Raw genomic sequence first — 24366 nt, 5'->3', positions numbered from 1 at the left:
CTCAGCCCCTGCTACAAAGGGCCTGAGCTTCCTTGTCCTGTTTGCTGCTCAGCCCCTGCCCCAAAGGGCCTGGGCCTTCCTGAACTGTTTGCTGCCCAGCCCCTGCACCCAAGGGCCTGAGCCGTTTGTACTGTTTGTGTTGTTGCCCAGTCCCTGCAACAAAGGGCCTGGGCTTTCCTGAACTGTTTATATTTTCCCTCAGCCCTGCAGCAGAAGGCCTGAGCCCTAATTGACTCTGACTCTGTGGTTGCTCGGCCTTAAAGGGACAGGGCAGAGCCCATGTGAGACCAGCGGGCCAGTGTGGCTCCCCTCCTCCCCTCGGAGGGTTGGGCCCCGGACCCACACGATTACACCCTCCCAAAGACATGTGGCTGGAATAGTGCTCTATGAGTGACTCCCTCCGGTGGTGACCTGGGACATCTGGCGAGAACTCTCAGCTTTCTGATTCTCAGAGTCTCAACGCTGATAGGGCGAGCATGGGGCTATTGTGAGGGAAGAGACTCAGGTTACTCGCTTTTAAGACCAAGGAAATAAGCCATAACCAAACACGTGTTCAATTGCTCTTGCTACTTTTCTCCATTCATTGTCTTTGAGCAATTGATGATTCTCTCTCTATGGGGCTAGCTCTTCTAAAATACTTACTGAATATTTAGGTTTTAATAAAGCCATAGGCAAACCCATACTTCCAGTCATAAAGGAGTCAGGCAGCACCCTACAGAATGGGGGACAGTCTGCTGGAAAGCAGTGACCCTGAAAAGGATTTCGGGGCCATAGTGGACGAGCTGCTCAACATAACCTGTCCATGTGAAACTGTGGTAAAAAAGGTTAAAGTCATTCTTGGATGGATAGAGTAGTGAGTATGGAAAGGGAAGTGATCCAGCATTGGTGAGACTGATATTGGAATGTTGAATCCAGTTCTTGTGTCCACATTTTGAATATTATGTTAAAAAATTGGAGAAGATACAGAAAAGTTTCATAACTGAGTGATGGGGATGATGTCTTGTAATGAGACACTGAAAAAGCTCAGTCTGTTTAGTATGTACAAAAGAAGAATGAGAGGCGAGTTGCTTGAGTTCATGGAGAGAAAATGATGAGTATAAGAGGGCTTTTATCTAGCAGAGACAGGCATGACAAGCCCCCATGGATGGAAGCAGAAATCAGAAACAGTATAATGACAATAAGACCCACATTTGTAAGAGGGTGATTCATCATTGGAACAAACTACCAAGAGAAATGATGGCTTCCACATCTCATGAGATCTTCTAATAAAGACTAGATGCCTTTCTGGAAAATGTTTGAGTAAAAGAAAAACCCAGCTCTTCTGACATACAGGAGGCCTTAGGATACACAGAGGAATCAAATGCTCTAATGGTTCCTTCTGCCATAAAGTCTACTAAGTTATGAGAACTGGATTGTTGCCTGGGGAAGAGCCTCTTGTGTTCTACTGTGTAGTCGGTGTCATCCCACAATGAAGAGTCATCGAGTGGGATGATCCAGGGGAAGCAGCTCAAACATCCAATGTGGCTGGACAGGGGCAGGACATCAGCACTGCAGTGGAGGGGTGGGTGTGGCAGTGACATCACAAGAGCCTTTGGCAGGACGTCAGCCTATTGGACAAAGGTGGTGGGGAGATGATGATCTCACAGAGAGATCTTGACATCAGCCAGGCAGGACAGGGGCAACTTTGGAGATCTCTGTGGCTTTGCTGCAGCACGTCTCCTTCTCGAGGTCTCTCCTTGAGGACTGAGAGAGAATTCACTTTTACGTACGTGAGCGCAAGGAGGACCCTCTTTGGAGTTTTCTCCTTTTCTTTTCTTGATTTTGCTAGAAAACTGACGTCCCTGTATAGAAGGTAAGAGCCTCCGAGAGGTTTGGAACCTCTTCAGTCTGAGCCATCAGGTGCCGGCTGAATTCTAGGAAAGGAAAACACTAGATTGAGGTGGCAGCATTTTATTTCCGACCTAGGACTTTGTCCCTTAGAATTACTGGGGACATTGGGGTTTCTCCTTTTTGTTTTCCCTTTTCCTGTGTCCCTCCTACCTTTCTCTTCTGGCTTCCTTTGACCTTTTCCTCTGTTCTCCTCCCACCACCAGGAGCTCTGTGTGTGCAGCGGGGACCGGGGGGATTGTGGGAGGCCCTCAGAGAGAGGTGAGACTGGAATAGTGCTCTGAGAGTGATCCCCTTGGTGGTGACCTGCGCCATTCTTTAGGCTATTTGATGAGAACCCTTAGCCTCCCACCCCTCAAAGTCTCAAACTTGATGGGCTGAGGAGGGGGCTATTGACAGGGAGGAAACTCTGGTCTTCGTTGTTCTCTTTTATGACCAAGCAAATAAGTCACAACCAGTGATATGTTTGATCAGTGTTGATGCTGCTCTCCATTCATTGTCTTGGAGCAGTTCATGATCCTCTGTAACATTCCAATTCTTCTAAAACACTTGCTGAATAATTACTATGAAAAAATGTTGGTCTGTAGCTCATTTGAGAGCAACTCTGCTACTGACTGGCTGCATCAGCTAAGACAAGTCACTGGTCCTTTCTCAGCCTTAGTTTCTCCTTCTGTCAAGTACGAATAACAATCCTCTCCCACCTACCTCGTGATGGGTGGATGATGGGGATCCATTGAAGAGTGTCAGTAGTAGCAGTGCAGAATAGTAGGCGTCCTATCACATTGAGCCATATCAGATTATGACATCATATTCTATTTTATTGGTCTTTTATTCTTTTGAAATTGTTAAGAGCAGCAACTACTTAGCTCAGACTGAAGCATCTCATCTAATTTTCTAGATCAGTGTCTGCTCTTTGTGTACGACGAGACAGTTCAATGCACTGTGACAAACAGGAGATGCTCTTGTTTTGCACCCCCTGCTGCTGGCTGACTTTCTCCATCCCTTGGCAATAAGACAGACTCTTGTTTTCACAGCCAGTCGATTGCCCTAGTGTCATCACCCTGCCTCCTCAGGTCACCACCCTCTCCAGCCTGCCTTGGGCTTGGGGAGTGAGGAGGAGGGCGAGGGACATCTGCTGACCCTGAACATCCGCCATCCATCCTACTATCACCTAGAGCAAGTGAGTGGCATTAGGGTTCCTCGGTGGTTTCCCCTGTCTGTCTGGAGAGAGGCAGAAAGAGGGGGAGAGAACATCTCCAAAAGGGGATTTCATTTGCAAACAGCCCCTAGGAGCCCCTCGCTCTCAGACTGGGCAGGGGCTTCTCCAGAGCCGTCTCCAGTGTGTTTGGCAAGGTCCCAGAAATGGGGCTCCCAGCCCTTCCCTTGTGGGACACTGTTCCCCAGGCTGAGAGTCTCTGAGCTGGGCCAGACCCTGCTGAGCATGGAAATTAATGGGGAGTGAGGAGGGCCCTGGTCTTCCTGTACCTTGGGTCTTTGTGACTGTGAGAGAAGAGGGAAAGAAGGTGGCTGGTGGCTGTAGGGAGCCAAGGGAGGAGAAATAAATAGTTAATGATGAATCCTAGGGGCTTTGTCTTTTGTGGTGAAGGGTTTAAAATGGGTCTGCATGTCCATTCTGCGTCAGGGGGCTGGTTCGGGGTCTCTGCAGGGAACTGTGACTCTCCGCCACTGTCAGGCAGGCCGGGCATCTCACTATCCTTTGCTACCTCGTCCCTTCCATGCTGGGCTGCGAGCCCGGGCTGCCAGCGGGCATAGGGGCACCACCAGTTTAATAATACTGCATAGGGCCCCATAAATCCTAAGGACGGCCCTGGGTAAAACCCCTGGCTCAGGCTGACTCTAGAGACACAGCCCAAAGGCACTGACTTCTAGGCCTGATTAGATGCCAGGGGCCAACCAAAGGAAGCCAATCGGGGTAGCAGAGCCCCCTGAAAGCCCACATCAGGGACTGGTGATCTCACCATTATCACCTGACTCTGCACAGACTGGCCTAGTGCCTGTGGGGAGGGTCAGTGAGATGATTATCAGACAAACTCTGTGTCTGGGCGTGTCCATCCATCTCCTCATCCTCTTCTCCCAGGTTCTGGCTGCAGAGGGAAAGGTTTGCCCCATAGTTAAGGTGAGGGGCAGCTCTAGTATTTGCGCCACCTCAAGCAGGGCGGCACGCCGCGGGGGGCGCTCTTGCGGTCGCCGGTCCCGCAGCTCCGGAGGAGCATCCGCAGACATGCCTGCGGAGGGTCCGCTGGTCCACCGGAGCCGCCTGCCGCCCTCCTGCGGGACGCCGCCCCAAGCGCGCGCTTGGTATGCTGGGGTCTGGAGCCAGCCCTGGTTAAGGTGCTAAGTTAACCTGCACAGATCCAGGTTTTGCTCTGTGTGAAGTCAGGTAAGTCATTTATTTTGTCTGGGCCTGAATTTCCCCTCTTCTAAATGGGAGTAACAACCTTCCACATCACACAGCAACAGAGATATTGTGTAGTGAGGAGGACAGATGAACTTATGTGCCTTCTCCCCACCAACTTGCTGCTTGCCTTGTACTGAGCATGCTCACACAGACTGACAGGGCCGCCCAGAGGGGGGGGGGCAAGAGGGGCAATTTGCCCCAGGCCCCGAGCCCCACAGGGGCCCCCACCAGAGTTTTTCGGGGCCCCCGGAGCGGGGTCCTTCACTCCCTCCGGGGGGCCGGAAAACTATTGCGGGGCAGGGGCCACCGGAGCTTCTTCGCTCCCGATCTTCGCCGGCGGCGGGTCCTTCCGCTCCGGGGCGGAAGAACCCCCCGCTGGCGATTATCGCCGAAGACGGAGCGGGACCTGCCGCCGAGTTCAGCCCGGTCTTCGGCGGTAATTCGGCGGTGCGGGGCCCTTCCCTTCTGGGGCCCGCCGCCGAAATGCCCCGAAGACCCGCGGCGGGGCCCCCCTCCGCCGAATTACCGCCGAAGACCCAGCTGCACTTCGGCGGTGGTCCCGCTTCGGCGGTAATTCGGCGGCGGGGAGGTCCCCACCGCGGGTCTTCGGGGCACTTCAGCGGCGGGTCCCGGAACAGAAGGGCCCCCCGCCGCCGAAGACCCCGGGCCCCCGGAATCCTCTGGGCGGCCCTGCAGACTGAGCATGCTCAGTTACCTCAAATGAAGGCACTGCCCTGACTCTGCCCCCACACTACTGGCAGGTACAGGTGTCTCTGCACAGCAGTATGGTGAATCTAAGCACATGGAAGTTTGTGAGTTGCTCAGACAGTGCAGGGATCAGGGCCAGGTAAGGACCTGCAATAGCTAGGAGTGCAGCTCTTTCCTGTCCACATTAAATCACAAAAACGTCACATTGGGATTGTCGCAAGATTTCCTGACTTCACACTGACTCCTTCACTAGCTGGTGTTTCTCTTAATGCCACAGCTCTTGGAATCCTGTGATTACGTGACAATCTCAGCTCTCACTTTAACAAAAGTAAGTTTCTTGCTCTCAGGGCTGAGTAGAAAAGGTTGAGTACGTGACCAGAGTGAATCCTGCCTGCTCACAAACAAACAGTCCAGAATATAATTTTTTAGAAGAAAAATCCTCATGTTTTCTTCAGCAGCCTCTTGATTTTTGCTTATATGGTGCTGGCAATATTGCCTTGGCAGTGAACAGTTTGTTTTCAGGCCTGGCTTCTCCAGCAAAGGCTCTAAGGACCTAAATGTAAAAATGAGCATTCTGAGTGATTCCTTTACTTCACTCCCAATCCAGGGGGGCTGTGCTCATTTGCTGCTTGGGCCCACAGCCCGGCTCTATGCACATTCCGACACCTCGCCCTCTCTGTTTCCCTATCTGTTAACTCTGCTGTTTTAGATAATTGATGGCATGAAATTAGGGGGCTTTCCATGGGGGATGGGGATTTAAGGCCTGAGTTCTCAGTGGCACAGCATTGCCAACCCCAAACTTTGGAAAATCATGAGTCAGGACCCCCAGAATGATGTGATGCCTTTTGTGACACTAAAAAATAAAAATACTAATAAATGTTGAGTTCTTTCTATTTGCCTTCTGACTTCTCACACTTTAGGCTGACTCAGGTCATATTTTAAGTTTTTCTCTGCAACCAAGAAAACTAGAAACTTCCTTTGTTTAGGTCCCTAACTTCTGTTTGTTAGAAGCTGGGAATGAGCAACAAGGGATGGATCACTCGATGATTCCCTGTTCTGTTCATTCCCCCTGGGGCACCTGGCATTGGCCACGGTCGGAAGACAGGACACTGGGCTAGAAGGACCATTGGTCTGACCCAGTCTGGCCATTCTTATGTTCATGAGATTCATTATAAAATCATCAATGTTGGCAACACTTTTGACACTGTGTCTCCTTTACACTGAGGCAGAGCTGCCTTAGCGTATGTCACAATCAGGCCTTTGATACATTGATTCCAATTTAACCACGTTTTTGGCCTGTGAATTGAATATCCCTAGACTCAGAAGGATTAGATTTTATCGGTAGATGTCAGCAAATGTTGATTTCACTTTGTGCACACAAACCAATGAAAAAATATTTCCATTGATAAGAACTGAGATTTACAAATAGCTACAGTAAGAAAAATGCTGCTTGAGAACTTACTAGAGTTTAATTTAAGGAGATTTACTTTGCATGTTTTGACATGAGATGTTGACAGTTTGTGTTTTAACAGTTACACCTTTTAACTTTTTGAATCTCTGTGTCTACTGTCATAAAATAATTGTCTGAATAAAATATTGTCTGAACCCCACCCCCAATTTCCCACAACTGTGAACAATAATATTGATAAAAACGGAAACTGTGAAAGTTTAAATAGATAAATATATAAACATTCTTACAAATTAATATTAATCTTATCTGTCAAAATTACGTATTAAATCAAATGAATTCTGCCAAGCCTAAATATCACTCCTTGGACAGGCAGTTCTGTCAGCTCAGCAGGACAAGGGGAAGCTGATGTCCATGTGAAGCCCCAGTGACTCCCCCCCACACACCAGCAGAGGGGGCTGATTGCAGGATCAGAGCCTTGTTGGGACATTTCTCACCAAAGCCCCCAGGGCTGGAATGTTACTGGTGATCTGACTCCAGCTCAGCAAACAGCCTAACACCCAATTGCTGCTGCTGCAGGCGGGGCGCATTTCTGAGCTCGGGAAAGTGAGACTAACCCTGTGAGACTGTCCAGAGGGAGCCATGGCCACAGACAACCCCGTGGAAAGTCTCCAGGAGGAAGCTACGTGCCCCATCTGTCTGGAGTATTTTAAGGACCCGGTGATTATAGACTGTGGGCACCATTTCTGCCGAGCCTGCATTGCCCAGTGCTGGGAGGGATCGAATACAGACGTCTCCTGCCCTCAGTGCAGAGAAACTGTGCAACAGGGAAACCTCAGGCCGAACAGGAAGCTGGCAAATGTTGTAGAAATGGTCAAACGGCTGAGTTTACAGGCAGCAAAGGGAGCAGGAGAGGAGAGGGTGTGTGGGGAACACCAGGAGACTCTGAAACTGTTCTGTGAAGAGGATCAAACTTCTGTCTGTGTGGTTTGCCATCTGTCCCGGGCTCACAGAGAGCACAGGGTGATTCCCATAAAGGAGGCTGCCCAGGAGTACAAGGTAGGGAATTGCTGTCACGTTTAATGGGTAATAACTTTGGATTTTAATTACAGGCTGATTTCACTGAAAGTTGCCTGTCATGGGTGTGATGCATCACTGAGCTCTGTAAAGCCTTCATTGTACGGGAGATGCTATCACAAAAAATCAAGTCTTCAAAGATACCTGCTGTGGGAAACTTTTCTCTGAGATTCTGAATGTTTTTCACACTCAGCTTCCACTGCTGAAATAAGGGGACTTTTTACACCATGGCCGGTGTTAACAATCAGTGAGGTTTAAATCACACGAGCTGCAGGCCAGTCTAGGTGAGTGTGTTACCTTCAGACTGGAGAACTGATCATTTAAATATCAACATTGTTAATTATTTCGTTCCCCCTGTGAGAGCGGAGAGGGAGAATTACAGCTCGGAACCATTTATTGCCAGTGACGCCTCCTTCCAGTGCCACAAGCGGGTGATGTTTGGGAGATGCCACCTCTTATTTCCCCCCAGTAAAGGAGGACCAGGCCCAGAGAGCTCCGCGGAGCCCAGGGGTACATTCCAGCCTCATGAGGGGAGTCCGGCCCCAGGAGCCCATTGGAGCCAATCAGCAACTCCATCCCGTTTTGAACAATGCACCATTTGAACAAATCATGTGTCTCCTTTTAGTGACTCACGTGGGCGGAGCTTATTTTGTGGGTGGAGCTTCAACGAATCCAGCCACCCTTGCCCCTCCCCCATTCTGATCCCTGCTCATTGATGAAGCTGTTTTGCTGGATGCAAAGGCTGCTTTTCCGCCTCCTGTCTCTCACTAGCCCCTGCTGGCTCCCTCCCTCCCTCACTGCTTCCCTGCAGCAGCACTGCAGGGGTGTCACCGAACAGCTCCCCAGGAGCTCTCAGCAGCAGCTGCAGCAGCAGCCTGGGCCCTTGGGCAGAGGGCAGGCGAGAACTCGAGGGCTCAGAGAAAAGAGAAAAAGTGAAACGGGGAGATCTCAGCAGGCGGCTCTGGGGGGCTGCCAGGGGTGTTGCACAGAGCGGGGCTGATGGGGCAGGAGCACGTTGCTGTGCTGTGTGAAGCAATCACACGCTGTCAAAGGGGAGGAGAGCCCTGGGTTGTTACAGCTCTGGAGCAGTTATAATTATGGGTGGCACATTCCCTCAGACTGAGTGTTCCCTGTGCCTCACTGACCTCCAGCCACATCTCAGCTTCACCCTGTGCAGTTAATGGGACTGCGCTGGCTCAGGTGCTGGGCCGCTGCCTGGGGGAGTCCACATGGGAGCCTAGACAGACGAGAGCACAGTGGCGTCTTGTTCCTGGCCTGGGTCTGGGTACAGGGCAGCGAGGTGCTGCCCCAACCTCTTCACTGGCACCGGCAGGAGGGATCGTTCAGAACCTTCCCAGCTGTTTCCCCTCTGGCCTGTGCTCAGTGATGTGAAGCTTTAGCTCAGACACAGGCTCTGAGAAGTCCTGAGTGTCTGCAGGGAGCAGAGCCCCTGCTCTGAGACTGGCGTCTCTGCTCCCATGAGGCCTTTGGGGCCGGCAGAGCCCAGTCTGCTGCTCACTTCCAGGATATTTACTGCTCATGTGTGAAATGCCAATATGGACAGTACTGTCCACCCATCGGACAGGCAGACTAATGGCTGTTTATCGCACATGATGTCCCTGCAGGAGAAACTCCAGGGAGCCCTGGGCCCTCTGACGAAGGAGCTGGAAGAGGCCCTGGCTCTGATGTCTGCAGAGGAGAAGAAAACCACAGAGTGGCAGGTGGGTATCTGGGTTTATTCCTCCCTGAGCCCTTCCCCCTGCAGCGTTCCCAGGAATGACGGGGCCGTAAAGCTCCAGGATGAGGTTATGAACCTGCTCTGGTTGTTTGCTCCATTGCACAGGCTTGGTACCAGCTGTGGGCCGGAACCTCCCCTGCGCCCGGATCATCGCCCTGCCCACTGCTCCACCCCCATTAGCCTCCTCTCCCCGAGGCCCCACCCACGCTCCCCTCCTGCTCTGCCCCATGCCCCACTCCCGCTCAGCCCCAGCCGCAGCCGGCATCCCGCACCCCTTCCACAGCACCGAGACCAAAGCCTCTGCCTCCTTCCTCCGGCGGGGGATTTGGGGATGGATCCAATCGGGGAAGAAGGGGGCGGAGTCGGGGCAGGGGCGCGAGCCCCCTCCAGGCTCTGCCTGTGGAGGCAAAATAACTGCCTATTCGCATCCTGACCATACATCGGTCAGGATGCAGGACAATGAAGTAAATATCGGGACAGTACCGATAAAATCGGGACGTCTGGTCACCCTAATCCCCTGCCACCTGCAATAACAGACTGTGTCTTTACAAAGCACCCTAGACAACTCCGCTATGGAACTGGCCATATGGACTCTGAACTAAAACAAACCCATTATGGTACATTTCCCAAAGAAGTAAATCTCCTTAAAAACCTGATACTGATCTAATCCCCTGCTTCATGGACAGAGGCCCAGTCTGTGTAACTCAGCATCTGGCTCACGTTTTCTCTCTGCCTTTCCTATTCTTCTATTTCAAGGGGAAAGTGAAGAATAGGAGAGAGATGATTGCAGGTGAATTTAACAAACTGCACACACTGCTGAGAGAGGAGGAGCAGCTGCTTCTGCAGAGCCTGGAGGAGGAGGAAAGGGAGACTCTGCAGAAACTACAGGAAAATGTCACCAAACTCTCCCAGCAAAGCTCCTCTCTGCAGCAGCTGATCACAGAGCTAGAGGAGAAATGTCAGCAACCAGTTGTGGAGCTGCTAAAGGTGAGACAGCATCAAAATTCATCTCCACAATTCAGAATGAGAACTCAGATCCCTGGGTCTGGATTCCAACAATTAGAGTAAATGTGTTCTGTGGTTTACTGACAAACAGAACATCCGGCTAAGGGCTCCATCAGTTCCAAAATATCCCAGTTCATGTTAGAGGGGATTTCTCCTCATGGAGACCCAGTGAGGCCGTGGGAGATTAAATGGATGATACAAGGTTGATACTGAGCTGAACCCATCCCTGCTCTAACTCCAGAACATTGGACCCAACACAGTCGATAAACACAGATACTGATGGGTTGGGTCCCTAGAAGGGAGAATCCTTTAGCTAAATTCCTGTCTCACCTACATAAATGAAACAAGTGTTAATGCAAAATGTCATAGGAGTTTTTACCACAAAACAGTGAAGCCTGGGAGGGTTGATCTATTTTCTAGATGAAAGTTTGATGCCCAGAGTGAAACTCACACAGTTTTATGCACATTGTGTTAATACAGAACATTGATTCTCTTTTTTTCCTTCCAGGATGTGAAAAGCACATTGAGCAGGTGTGTTTCCTATGTTCATTGCTCTTATATTCTTGGTGGTGGTTCTGGGATGATGTGTGTACAGAGCAGCTGAGTGATGATGGGATGTTTTCTTCATAGGAGTGAGAATGTGAAGCTCCAGGAACCAGAAGCTGTTTCTACTGACCTGAAGAACGTGTATAAAATTTCCCTTGACATGGGGGAAGCGCTGAAGAGATTTGGAGGTGAGTGGATTCTACTGGGACATTCAGCTGTGTTGTGCCTGGGGCTCGGATAGAGCCTGGGACCCCAGGACACGCATGGGCCCAGCTGACAGGCTTGGAGCTGTGATAGCTGGAGGCTGATGCGCTGAGTGCTGGGCAGTTTGCCTGCTACTTACAGCCACCTGCTGGTACTTGCCCAGGTGTCTGACCAGGCGCCGTCACTCTGACATCCTGACCCCTCCATGGCTGAGTTACCACGTTCAGACATTTCAGGGTGCCTTGGCAAGGTTCCTGCCTCAATTTATCCTCTGCAGCACTCTTTAAATTACACCTCACAATCTAACAGATCCCGTCCTGTGGTCCACTCTGAGTCCAAGTAAACCCCAAAATAAAATCTTTTCCTTCACTCTGCTCCAGCCTCCAGCTCTCACTGCAGCTCCTCACTGTCCTCAAGTCAGGGACCCCTCAGTCCTTCCCGGAGCCGGGCTTGGATTAGTTTCCATCATGGAATCAGACGACTCCAGCCCCCGCTCCTGGAGCTGGGTCATTTCAGACTGTGCCTTTTATTCTCTGCATCCACTTTCTCCAGCTGGGGGCAGCTCTCCAGGGCTCTGTCCTGCTACAGCTGTTGCTGTCATTGTCGTCTCTGGCAGCTCCTCCCCCTTAGGGGAACTCCTCTGCCTAGGACAGTGGTCGCCAAACTGTTTTGGTCCTACCCTCCCTTACCTGGTTTGCGCCCCCACCCTGGGAGCTGCTGCCAGGAACGGGGCTCCAGTTGGGGCCAGAAGCTGGGGGCCATGGCTGGGAGTGGACCCGCAGTTGGGGCCGGGAGCTGGGGGCTTCAACTGGGGGCGGAACCATGTTTGGGGCTGGGGCTGCAGCTGGGTTCTCAGCCTGGAGCAGGGCTGGGAGTGGGTGGCTGAAGTCGGGGCCGGAGACGCAGCTGGGGCTGAGGGTGGGGACGGAGTGGAGCTGGGGGCAGAGCAGGGCTGGGTAACATTCCCTTCCCGCCACCCATGGGGGCTGGTCCAGGCCCCGTCAGGCCCCCCAAATGTTCCTCCACACCCTCTAGGGGGGCACAACCCACAGTTTGGGGAGCACTGCTCTAGGATCCCCTTCCAGGCCCCTTGCTCTGCTGAGCTCGTCTCCTCAGCACCTTCCTGTCCCTAGGATCCCTTCAGCTGAGCCCTGGTTACCCTTTATCAGCCTCATTAGCTGTTTCGCTGCCGACTAGCCACCCAGGGATTCAATTACTGCCAGGTGGGGCTGGGTTGTCTCATTCTCCCTTACTGGGGCCTGTCACAGGTAATCTGGCCCCTGACTCCCCTAACAGGACCAGCCCTCGTGATACATTTCCCCCCACCCCCAGAGCCAACCTGTATTCAAAGGGAGGCTTGACCATGGCTGACACTTGGTTATGTTCTGCTAGAAAAGTTTCAAACTCCGGGGAAGTAAATTGGTGGCCACTTCCAGGAGCTGCACGGACCTAGGGAGGAAGGGAGCCTGCCTTAGCCCCGGGCCCCCGCTGCGCCACTGACCAGACTTTTAATGTCCGAGTCGGTGGTGCCAACCGGAGCCGCTAGGGTCCCTTTTCGACCAGGCGTTCCAATAAAAAAACAGACGCCTGGCAACCCTATGGACAGCTGCCAACCCTAGGTCCTGTCCACATGGACCAGTAACACCCTGCTGAGCCAGGTACAGGCAGCCACATGCCAGCCCAGGCCCCTAGCAGGGACGCTGAGCTGCCAGCTGCCATGGTCACTAACACTGTTAACTCTGTCACCTGTCACTCACCAGGCTTAGAGCCCACAGGGCCCAGCCCCAGGAACTGCTGTAACCTAGAACCAGAGCAATGCAGGGCCGGAAGGGCCCTCGAGAGGTCACCTAGTCCAGCCCCCCACGCTAGGTCAGGGACTAGACTATCCCTGGCAGGGATTTGTCCAACCTGTTCTTACAAACCTCCAGTGACGGGGATCCCACAACCTCCCCTGGAGCCCGGTCCAGAGCTTCACGGCCCTGAGAATTAGCAAGTGTTTCCTCATCTCCAGCCTCAACCTCCCTTGCTGCAGATTGTGCCCATTGCTCCTTGGACAGGCCCTCACCCTGCCCGCTGGGGCACTGGCTGTGTCCCCAAGCCTGAGCATCGCTGTTATTGCACTGAATGGCTGGGGGTGCTGGGCTGGCTTGGGGGGCAGTGAGGGCAGCTGGGGCCTTTCACTCCCCAGTCACCGATCTCAGCCCAGGCTCAGAGTCCAGTTCCCAGCGGACAGGAGCTCACATCATAACTCACTTTAACGGCAGCCTCACCAGCCACCTCCGCAGGGAGGCCAAGGCCTGAATGGGCTGCAGGGACGATTCCTCCCGAGGGAGAGGCTCCAGAAGCTGTCAGGGCTGAGCCACGTTGGCAGGACAGTGAGGGGCTCACACGGCCTCTATCTCATTATACCCTCAATACACAGAGCTCCAGCAGCCGGGGTGTAAAACCCAATTTGTATCCCCAGCACCCAACTCACTGACACTGTCCCAAGGGTCCTCTCCTCCCGGGGCTGGGGAGTGAGTGAGGGGCACTGGAAGAGGGGGCCCAGGGGGCCATGGCCCCATCACTTTTACCAATGGGAGGGCTGTTCCCTCCCACTTTTTACCAGCTGTAGGGGTGAGCGACGCTGGGGCAGGGGGCCGGGAGGAGAGACCAGGGTGTTGGGGAAGAGGTGGGGTGAAGGCAGGGGCTCAGGAAGAAGGGGCAGTGTGAGAGCGAGGGTTCAGGGGTGCGGGGACAGGAGCTCAGGGAGAAGGGCTGGCACGAGTGGGTGACCCCTCTACTTTGAGGGAGCTTCCGTCACTCCTGGGGAGAGCACCATCCCGGATCCTGATCCACGGGCACATCTGTGTATTTGCCGGGTGTACAGAGCTCTCTGTGTGGAGACACTTGTACACTCACCCAGGAACCTGTGCTGGGAGGCCCCACTGCCCAGGAGGCCGAGGGCTCTCACTCCTCTGCCCTGCGGGTGAAGGGAGGGGCCCTGGGGCTGCTGTTCCCCATCCGCGGAAGGGGGTGAAGGGGATGTGGACACAGACAATGTCCCCTCTTGCTCTGTGAGGGGCAGACCTGGCTCCACCTGGGCTTCAGAGCCTGAGCTCCAGCCAGAACCTGAAAATCTTTGCGGCTATTTTTAATTCCAAAGAGGGAGCCCTGCGAGCCTGAATCTGTCCACCCTGTTCCAAGACTCACTTCTGCAGGCTGTGTAGAAGGACCCAAAGTGTCACCAGGGTCTGGGTGTGAAAGTTCCCAGCGTGTCTGTCCCAGGGCTGATTAATGGGAGCGAGGGGGGTGGCTGGCACAGTCATTAGATGGAGACACCTGAGCTCCTGGGGCTCTGAGACGGTCTCTGTGACTGTTATCCGCTCTGGGAGATGCCCAGGTGCAGCTGCAGAGGGTCTGTGCTGCTAGCAGCGTCCATGGGACAAATGGCTCTGGGCAGAGATTTCAGGCTGGAGCCAACTCTCCATTTTCAGCCTAATTTGTGGGGGTGAGATCAGGGGCCCAGGGGGCATTTGTCTGCAAAGGGCAAATTAAACAGCAGCTCTGGACTGTTTCATCGCTGATGTCCTGAGCCTGGCCTGCCTGTAACTGCGTTTCTGGGGATGTTGACAGTCTCTCATTGCAGGTGACTGGGATTGGGGCTCCTAAGTTGCTCAGACAGGTTTGCAGTGGAGCTGGGTGGAATGTTTTCGACAAATAGTTTATTTGCTGCAAAATTATATTTCGGGTCAAGAGAAACTATTCGTGAATCCATGTCGGGTTTGCTGACTAGTTTCAATTAAGAGGAAAAGGTGCCACTGCTTCCCTTGTAGCCTTTAGCCCAGGGGCTGGGCCCTCAGCTGGGAGCCCCAGGTTCAATCCCCCCGTGTGATGCCAGAGCGTGGGAGAGAGAATGACTCTTCAGCCCAGTGAGTCAGGCCCCCACCTGGGAGCCCAGAGTCCAGCTCCTCTGCTCCAGTGACCCTGTAATTATTGATCCATAACCCCAGTGAGGGCCGGCTCCAGGCACCAGCCTACCAAGCACGTGCTTGGGGCAGCACCTTGGGAGGGGGCGGCGATCGGGGTTTGTTTTTGTTGGTTTTGGTTTGGCCAGGTGATGCTGGGGGTGGGGCGGGGACTTGAGCGGCTCTGGGGGGCGGGGACTTGGGCGGCGCGACACGGCACTTGGGGAGGGGTCGGCGCTCTTTTTTTTTTTGCTTGGGGTGGCAAAAATGTTAGAGCTCGCCCTGACCCCAGTGTGGGGAGGGGTTACGGCCCCTGGCACAGCAGTGTCTCAGCCATGTCTGCCAGGGTTTCCTTTCACGGATGTAGCTGCACCGGTGCAAACCCCTAGTGCAGACATGCTGTGCAGGTGTGAACTGGGACTGGTCCCCGGAGCAGCTTCTCCCAGATGGAGGGGGCAGTAAGTGGGGAAATGCCCCCTCCCCTCCCCACTGTCCTGGCCTCATTAGCAACAGCTGTTTAGCACGCATTTATACCCCTCCCCCTGAAATGCAGACAACTGCTCCCGTGGGGGTGGGGCTCAGCCTTGCGAGGGGAGGGGCTGGCTGTGGGGTTTCCTGGCTGGAAGGTGGGGCCCGTGGGGCCTGCCAGCATGGGGAGTCCCATCTGCTCCCCCTGGGGCAGGGCTGCACCCCCAGTGTGTGTGAGGACAGCACCGACCTGCTCTGAGCGAGAAACCAACCACACATGGCCCGACAGCAACAGAGATTCCCTGGCGCCTGCTCCTCCCTTACCCTTCCCCCACCCCTGTGAGGGACCCTGGACCCAGCGTCTATTCTGACCCCTCACCAACATCCCTCCCGCTCTTCTCACTCCCTTTCTGCTCCCCTGGGCCCCTGCCCCTCTACTCCCACGTTTCCTCCCTGGCACATGCCCCTGCCCTCCACCCATCTCTGCCCCACTGGAACAGCCCATCCCTTCTCCCCCTGCCCTCCTGTCATCTGCCCCTCTCCCCCAAACATCCTCTGCACCCTGGAGCCCTCCCATCACGTCACACCCCCGATATGTCCTGGCATCCACCTCTCCCCTTTCCCTCCTCTGTGCCATGTCTCCCACCCCACCCCTCACCCCAATCTGCTTCCCTGGTGCCTACCACTGCCATCACCTCCCCTACCCTCTGATGGCCACACCACCCCTCACCCTTCTCTGCTGTCCTGGCTTTCGCCCTTCTTACTCCCCTCAGCCCTCCTGGCATCTGCTCCTCTCCTTCTCTGACCCCTGGCACCCGCCCCTTCCCTCACCCCCCTGTGCCCACCCCTCCTTTAGCCCCACTCTGACCCCGGCCACCTGCCTCTCCCCCACCCCTCTCCCCACCCCTCCCTCTGCCCACCTGCCCTGCCACTCCCCCCTTTCTGCCCCCTGGGGCTTCTCCCTCCCCTCCTCTGCCCTCCCTGTGCCTGCCCTTCTGCTCAGCCCCCTCAGTCCCCTGGCACCTGCCCTTCCCCTCCCCCCCGCACCCTCCTGCTGCCTGCCCCTTCCCTCCTCCTGCCCCCCCAACACCTGACCCTCCCTTGTCCCCTTCCTTCCTGGTGCCCAGCCCCTCCCGCCCTCTGTCCCACTGACCCTGCTCTCCTCTCGCCTCTCTGCCACCATCACTCATGCCACCTTCTCTTTATTTCTCACCCCTGCCCCTCACCTCCCCCACTGGCTCCGTGACACCTGCACCCCTCACCACCCCTCCAGTCCCCTGGTGCCCGCTCCTCCGCTGCCCCAAGTCCCCGCTCTGCCCAGGCCCAATCTGCCACCCTGGTGCAAGTCCTTCCCTCACCTCCCTTTGGGACCCCTGGTCTCAGCCCTTCCCCTCACCTCAGCACTCCCCACCCCTCCCCTCCCCCTCTCCTAGCCCCTGGGCCCCTGGTGCCCACATCTCCCTGCACACGCCTCTGCCCCCCTAGGGCCTGCCCTTCACACCCCTCTCTCTGCCCCCCTTTTGCTCACCTCCCTCACCCCCATTCTGCCCCTTTGGCACCAGTGCCTGTTCATTCGCTCCCCCCCATGGTTTCACCTCCTCACTCCTCATCATCTCACCCCTTTGAGCTCACCCTGCCCTTGATTTCCCCTGCCCCATTGGCGCTCCCCCCATTCCTTCACCCCCCTCTGCCCCCTGGTGCCTGCCCCTTCCCTTGCTCCCTGCTGCCTCCTGGGGCCCATCCCCTTCTGCCCTGGTGCCCACCTCCCCACCCCTGCAGCCCCCTGGAACCTGCCCTTCCCTTCACACCCCTGTCTGGTGCCCCTCCTTTCCCTTATCACCCCATAGCCCTTGTACCTGCCCCACCCCATGTCCCTCCCTCCCCCGCTCCTGTCACCTCCCCCTCCCTCTCCCAACATCAGTCTGTCACCTCCCCTCCCCCGCCTCCCCGGACACCGTCGCACCCCTCCCCCACTCCTCCTGCCCTTTCCCCTCATTGTCTCCTCACAGGCAGAAGGGCCCTGACTCCACTCACGCAACGCCCCCTCCCCCCACAGTGATTAACGGGGCTGCAGGTTAATTTCCCTTTGATCCCAGTGACCAGCCCCTGCCCCCGGCCCTGACTCTGTGACTCTCTCCCCAGTGGACGTGACTCTGGATCCAGACACGGCAAGTCCCGGCCTCGTCCTGTCTGAGGATCGGAAATGTGTGAGACTCGGAGACAAACGCCAGGATCTGCCCAACAACCCTGAGAGATTTGATACGTACCCTGAAGTTCTGGGCGCTGAGGGGTTTGCGGGCGGGAGGCGTTACTGGGAGGTGGAGGTGGGAGACAAGCCAGGCTGGGAACTGGGGGTTTGTAGGGAATCTGTGAGCAGGAAAGGGGAGAGCACATTCTCACCTGGGAATGGATTCTGGGTCGTGTGGCTGGAGGAAGGGGAATACAAGGCCGGCACCTCTCTCAGGACCCCTCTCCCCGTGAGCGTCAGGCCCAGCCGGGTGGGGATTTTCCTGGACTATGAGGCAGGCGAGGTCTCGTTTTACAATGTGACTGACAGGTCCCATCTCTTCACTTTCACTGACACCTTCTCCGGGAAGCTCCACCCTTATTTCTGTCCTGGTCTCAACGCTGGGGGTACAAACGCGGCTCCCCTGATAATCTGCCCAGTCCCAGCTCAGGCCGGAGGGAATCTCGGTCCCTGACAGTGACCCCGCGGCACAGACTGGCCCCTCCCAGCCCTGCTGCTCTTCCTGCCCCAGTGGTGGGGGCCAGTTACTGCAGCAACTGGACTTTCTGTGCTGACCGGACGCTGCCAGTTTCCCTTTTCAGCTGGAGGTTCCAGTCGAAAACTGGACACCTGGGAACCCCCAGCCCCCACCTTCCCTGTCCCCTGCCCCAGGGGTAGCAGGTGGTGGGGGATGGGGTCATTCACTCCAGTCAGAATTTTCTACCCCTGTGAAATCTCAATATAAAATATGAAAGTAAAAAGATTATTTTAATTTAGAAAACATTATTGTAACAAGGTGTAAATACAAGAATATTTTAATTTACATTTAAACACTATTTTAAAAACAAGTATCTAAATATATTTGTAGAAATGGAATTATTTACATTTTTATTTTTTTCCCTCAAATCTATAGTGAAGTTTAACTTCTCTAAATAACGTCATTTGTATTTCAACTGTGGAATTTCAAGAAATCCAAAATATTTATCTTAACAAAATAAACTATTAAATTGTCAGACTGGGTTGTTCAGTTACAATGTACATGTGTCATAAACATCACAACTACACACATGTGCAGCTGCTCTCTCTCTCTTTCTCCCCCCCACCCTTATTGTCTTGACTGGTTCTCTCTGGAAGGCAGGGCACATATGCTCACGTCCTGCATTACATCTTTGAAAATTAATAGTTGAAAAAAATGATAGAATTAAAAGCAGCAAAGAGTCCTGTGGCACCTTATAGACCAACAGACGTTTTGGAGCATGAGCTTTTGTGGGTAAATACCCACTTCGTCGAATGCATGTGGTGTAAATTTCCAGAGGCAGGTATAAATATGCGAGCAAGAATCAGGCTAGAGATAATGAGGTTAGTTCAATCAGGGAGGGTGAGGCCCTCTACTAGCAGTTGAGGTGTGAACACCAAGGGAGGAGAAACTGCTTTTGTAGTTGGCAAGCCATTCACAGTCTTTGTTCAATCCTGAGCTGATGGTGTCAAATTTGCAGATGAACTGTAGCTCAGCAGTTTCTCTTTGACGTCTGGTCCTGAAGTTTTTTTGCTGCAGGATGGCTACCTTTAAATCCTGTATTGTGTGGCCAGGGAGGTTGAAATGTTCTCCTACAGGTTTTTGTATATTGCCATTCCTAGTATCTGATTTGTGTCCATTTATCCTTTTCCGTAGGGACTGTCCAGTTTGGCTGATGTACATAGCAGAGGGGCATTGCTGGCATCCCTACCTGCGCCCTGTGCAGCAGCACTCTTGGATCAATAATCCATAAAAGCAAATACTTTCTAAAACTAAAACAAAATGTAGCCCCTTCTTTTGCAATGTTCTTCAGGAGGCAGCAAACACTTTTCATCGTTGTCTAGTGGGGGATGGAGCTGCCCCTTGCCCTGCCACTCTGTGCTGCGCTACCTCACAACAAAGGGACTGCGCCTGCAGAGGCAGGAGGGGAGGAGACACACATGTTATGGTAGCCCCCCCCCAGCACCCACCGGGAGTTGACTGACTCTGAGGGGGCTTCCTGGAGTTTGGACCTGAGCAGCTAGGGCTTGGTATTTGCTTTTATGGGTTATTGATCCAAGAGTGCTGCGTTGTTTCCGTATTCAAAACAGTATTAATCAAGTTGATAGTCTTAGTTAAATACATTTTTCTGACAATAGTGATATTGTGCAATAGAGGGAAACTGTTAAGCGCTTACTGTTTCCAGTCCATTTTTACATTATTTTAAAAATATATAGATCGGCTTACAAGGCAGGTGGGGGTGGGAGGGGAGGCGCAGGACCCATTCTGGGCACCACCAAAAATTATACAAACCTGTTGCCCCTGCTGCTGTGCCAGCACAACGGTGAATAGAAGTCGTTGCTGCACTCTCTCATTGTTGGAGAAAAACTTAGTTCTCACTTTTTGGTTGGGTGCAGCAGAGTCAGATACTTTATTTTCTCTTTACAATTGCATAGATGGAGGGAGTGCCCTAGGACACAGGGTTTCCCCAGTCCTAGGCAGGTCTCTCAACAGGTAAACAATTACAGCAGCATTTATACTTTTTGTTACATACAATAATAGGCAACAGCTGCATTTTGTTTATACATTGGCCATCTTGATATCTTATTTTTCTCACTTCTATTTAGACGCCAGTCTACATTCATTATCGACACAAGGTCACAACGACTTCTCCCACAGTTCTTTCTTACTCGCCTCACACAATCCTCGCTTCTACAAACCTCGCGTTACTAGGGTTACAGCCAGCCTGACACTTGCTCACAGAGACTGTCATGCATTGAAATCCCTGTCCGTTCTTGCTCTACTTCCACATCATCCATTAGTTCACAGGGGCACTTGTTACAGCTGTTATTGTGCAGCAATAATAAATACAGAGAACGATAAACAATTCGCTTGGCCAATGTTTAAAAACACTTCAGATGTATTTAACATGGGGAGAGATGCAAAGTGTTTGATTTAACAGGGAGCCATCCGCTCAGGTCCACTTCATTGCAGGGGTTGTAAAGTTAAGTCCAATCCAAACAGGACTTTTGCCTGGCATGAAATCCTGTCTGAACCCCCTCCTGGGATCTTCTCATTTCTGTCCCCACCAACTGCATCTGAGGAGGGGGGAGGCCAATGCTTATGTGGCTGCATCCTCCAGACTTTCCAGAGTCCCCCATCCTAGCTGTGAGGGGAGGGGTCTGCAGGAGGGGATTTGCCCATCCCAGCTGTGGAGAGACCCATCCAGACATGCAGGACTGTGGGCAGAGGTATGACTGAGAACAGGAGGTCTCATGGGCAGTGTGAGATGTGTATTGAGAATTGATCTTAGAGTCAGTATTTTCTGTGCCCACCAACTGGGGGGTTCTATTGTTTCTGGTTCTGTTTTTGAACATAAAGAATTTAGGAGCAAAAAGAGCAGGGGGGATGGGGAGAAATTAACAAAGGGGAAAGTGAGGCTGAGTCTCAGGGGAAACTTCCTGGCAGTGAGATCTGTGGGGCTGGGCAACCATCTCCCCCAAGGCCAGCGCTGGGCACCCCATTATTCCATGTTGCCTCTGGGAACCCTGCATCACCAACCCCCCTGAGACCTCACAGTGCATATGAGCTGAAACAGCCCCACAGCCACCTCTGGGCCCTGCTCTGGGCTCCTCCCAGTGCTGCCTGCAGGCTAAGTGGGACACAGGCATTGGTAGCAGCCTGGTGTATTGCAGCCTCCAGGATTCCCCAGTGGCAGCAGGTGGTGCTGCCCCCTACAGTACGTCAGCTGCACTGCACAGCAGTTACATTCCTGCTGGGACTTCACTCCACCCTCCCCCAAGGAGGAGCTGCCCCTGCTGGTGACAGGTCTCTGCAGGGCCAGGGCCCCTAAGCAAGAGCCCCTGGTGACAGGGGTGCCAAGTTTGTATCATTTTTGGTGGTGCCCAGAATGGGTCCAAGCAGAGCCATCTTGTCCATAGTACGGACCGGGGCAACCACCCTGGACCCCGCGCTTTAGGGGGCCCCATGCTTCGGGGAACACGGAGTCCAAGCAGAGCCATCCTGTTCATAGTACGGACCCCGTGCTTTGGGGGGGCCCACACTTCAGGGGGATGTGGGGTCCAGGGCAGTTGCCCGGTCTGTACTATGAATGGGACCCCGCGCTTTGTGGGGCCCCACACTTCAGGGGGCTGCGGGGTTCAGGGCAGCCAGGGGGCTAGTGGGGGGCCTGGCTCCGGCAGCAGCAAGGTAACTGGCCCCAGCCCACCCCGCCCTGCCGGCTCTCGGCATCGCTTGTGGGAGGGGTTGGAAGCGGGAAAGAGGCGGGGTGATGGGGGTTTGGGGGAAGGGGTGGAGTGGGGGCAGGGAAGGGGCAGAGCAGGGGTGGGCTTTGGTGAGGTTGCTCACTGCTGCTGGTGCCAAGCCCCTCACTAGCCCCCCCCCTTCCCCAGGCCGCCCTGGACCCCGTGTCACCCTGAAGCGCAGGGCCTGGGGCGGTTTCCCTGATCTGTCTTATGTATGGGACGGCTCTGAAAATAGAAGTCCAAACATTGGTGGAGCCGGGCCCACGTTCCTAAACATTGGTGGAGCACGGGCACCACGGGCCCATATTCCTCGCCGCCTATGCCTGGTGAGTCACTGGAACGCACAGTGCAACAGGGGAGAGTCTAAGGAGCGATCCTGGGGGAAGCAGAATCAATTGTGAACAGGCCCTAAAGTGCCGGGACTCAGGGCTTTGGGCTTTTCTGCCTGTAGCTCATTTCATGGTGGTGAAATGAATGAATGAGACTGAATTTCCCCTCCCTGTTCCTCTCCTAGGGCCCTCGATTTCGAACTGTGGGCAGAATTTCTGCTGAGTCTGCATCACTCACAGCTGGGAGGAGTTAGAGGGAGACTTTCACGGACAGGTGTAAATACCGTCCACCGTCCCAGCAGGGCATGTGGAGGCCTCCTGCAAAATCCCTGCCCTGTTCACCAGAACCAAACTGGCTGGGGCAGGGGCTTCCCCACGAGGAGTTATTGCTCCCCACCCCCCACTACTGTAGGTGGCTTCTCAATAGACCACAGAGGGGATTAAAGGTTCAGTTACCCCCAACTCTGTCATCAAAGGCCCCCATTTGCCCATCTCACCCAGTGCCAGGCCCTCCGAGTGTCTCCCATTTCCTGCTTCCAGATTTCTGACACAATCAGTGCAGTTCTGCCTGCTGATGCCTAGAACATTTACTGAAGTGTTGGAATTGATCAGATGCAGCATTGAAACATTATTGTGTTACACACAGAGGTGAAATGCACTGAGTTGAACGTAAGGCCTCTGTACCTCAAAGCAGCAACCCCTATATTCACCACTGTCAGATCATTAGGATATGTTTTGTATAAAGTATGCCTTGTGAGGTATCATTCTAAAAGTCTTGATCTGTTGGGTTGTATGTGTTATTGTATGTGACGTGATGAATTGTTGCTATATGTGTTACTGAAATATGTTGTCAGGTTGGGAACACCACAACTAGCCTTTCAGGTACAACAATGGAGTAGCCAGACAGCTGTTAATGGCTCATCAACACCCATCAAGGAAAGAATCCACTCTCCAGAGACTGTGTACAATGGAGATGGCTTCACCAGTGGGGACTGAGTGACCCCCATGTCACAGCAAAAGATCTTTCCAGCAAGCTGGCAGAAACTATAACAGAAGGGGGTCCCAGGCTGGAAAAGAGTCCCAGCCTGTGTATTGAGGAACTAGACCATCTGTCAGGGGGAGACACTGCTTTATTCAAATCCTCTTTAGTTTGTAGAACTTAGCCTGCACATTTATTTTCATTTCTTAAGTAACCAGCTTTGATCTCAACATTTGCTACATATAACCACTTAAAATCTATCTTTCTGTAGCCAATAAATCTGTTTGATATTTAATCTAAAACTGTGTGTTTTGGTTGAAGTGCTTGGAACATCTCAGCTACATTTACAAAGGCTGGTGCACGTCTTCTCCACATCAAGGGAGGGGGCGGACTGGGTAATGAGCTTATATTGGCCAGGCTTCTGACCAGGGCAGAACCAGGGCCAGTGCAAGGATATTTTGCGCCTTAAGCAAAACTTCCACCTCCCCTCCTCCCCCCACACATCGGTTCATCGTGGGGCAAATTGCAATGAGCCTTTATAGACCCCAGGGGCCAGCCTGCCCAGGGGCTGCTCCCCAGACCAGGTTCCCCCTCCTCACCCCCTGAACTCCCCTGGAGGATGCACAGCCCCCCCACGAGCCCTTCCCACCCCACCCCGAGTCAACTCACTGGCTTTGCTGGGATCAATACCATTCCCCATGCACCATCTGCAATGACTATCCCATAGGCACTTGCAGAGCCGGTGTACTCGCTGTGACAACCTGGCTGCAGTCACATACATTACACTCTAAACAGCACAGCAGCTGCAACAGTCACACACACTCCTCATTTGCACACAAAAAAACCCAGCCCACAGCCACAACCAAACCTCACACAGCCTGAATCTGTTAACTGGCCACTTCACTTTGAATCAGGGCCGGCTCCAGGCACCAGCCTACCAAGCACGTGCTTGGGGCGGCACCTTGGGAGGGGGCGGCGATCGGGGTTTGTTTTTGTTGTTTTGGGTTTGGCCAGGTAGCACCGGGGCGGGGACTTGGATGGTGCGACGTGGCGCTGGGGCGGGACTCAGGCGGCGCAGCGGTGCTGGGGCGAGGACTTGGGCGGTGCGACGCGACGCTGGGGCGGGGACTTGGGCGGTGCGCGACGTGGCGCTGGGGCGGGACT

The 24366-nt window shown here is 53.8% G+C and overlaps 2 protein-coding genes across 3 annotated transcripts in view; both read left to right on the top strand.

Annotated features, from left to right (window-relative positions):
• LOC120383979 (butyrophilin subfamily 1 member A1-like) overlaps positions 1 to 24366 on the top strand; it is a 275840-nt gene that overhangs the window by 63479 nt on the left and 187995 nt on the right. The gene's annotated exons all lie outside the window — the stretch shown is intronic.
• On the top strand, positions 1699 to 18190 carry LOC120383939 (E3 ubiquitin-protein ligase TRIM39-like). Of its 2 annotated transcripts, XM_039502267.1 has the most exons (10): positions 1699 to 1852; positions 2922 to 3067; positions 3986 to 4024; positions 4240 to 4288; positions 5292 to 7481; positions 9125 to 9220; positions 9994 to 10224; positions 10751 to 10773; positions 10873 to 10976; positions 17550 to 18190. In XM_039502267.1, the coding sequence occupies exons 5-10, from the start codon at positions 7065 to 7067 to the stop codon at positions 18107 to 18109; spliced, it is 1431 nt and encodes a 476-aa protein (XP_039358201.1). In that variant the 5' UTR covers positions 1699 to 1852; positions 2922 to 3067; positions 3986 to 4024; positions 4240 to 4288; positions 5292 to 7064; the 3' UTR covers positions 18110 to 18190. The 2 variants fall into 2 exon arrangements, with proteins under 2 accessions (XP_039358201.1, XP_039358202.1); XM_039502268.1 differs by lacking the exons at positions 1699 to 1852; positions 3986 to 4024; positions 4240 to 4288 and having other exon boundaries at positions 1873 to 3067; positions 6795 to 7481.

Source organism: Mauremys reevesii, linkage group 15 (genome assembly GCF_016161935.1).
Source record: "Mauremys reevesii isolate NIE-2019 linkage group 15, ASM1616193v1, whole genome shotgun sequence".
Taxonomy (NCBI): Eukaryota; Metazoa; Chordata; order Testudines; family Geoemydidae; genus Mauremys; species Mauremys reevesii.
This window is presented reverse-complemented; position numbering and strand designations above follow the sequence as displayed.

Coding starts and splice junctions, on each gene's coding strand:
- LOC120383939 (XM_039502267.1), top strand. CDS start 7,065: ATGGCCACAGACAACCCCGTGGAAAGTCTCCAGGAGGAAGCTACGTGC. Junction 10,774..10,872: donor GTGAAAAGCACATTGAGCAG/GTGTGTTTCCTA, acceptor TTTTCTTCATAG/GAGTGAGAATGTGAAGCTCC. Junction 10,977..17,549: donor AGCGCTGAAGAGATTTGGAG/GTGAGTGGATTC, acceptor CTCTCTCCCCAG/TGGACGTGACTCTGGATCCA.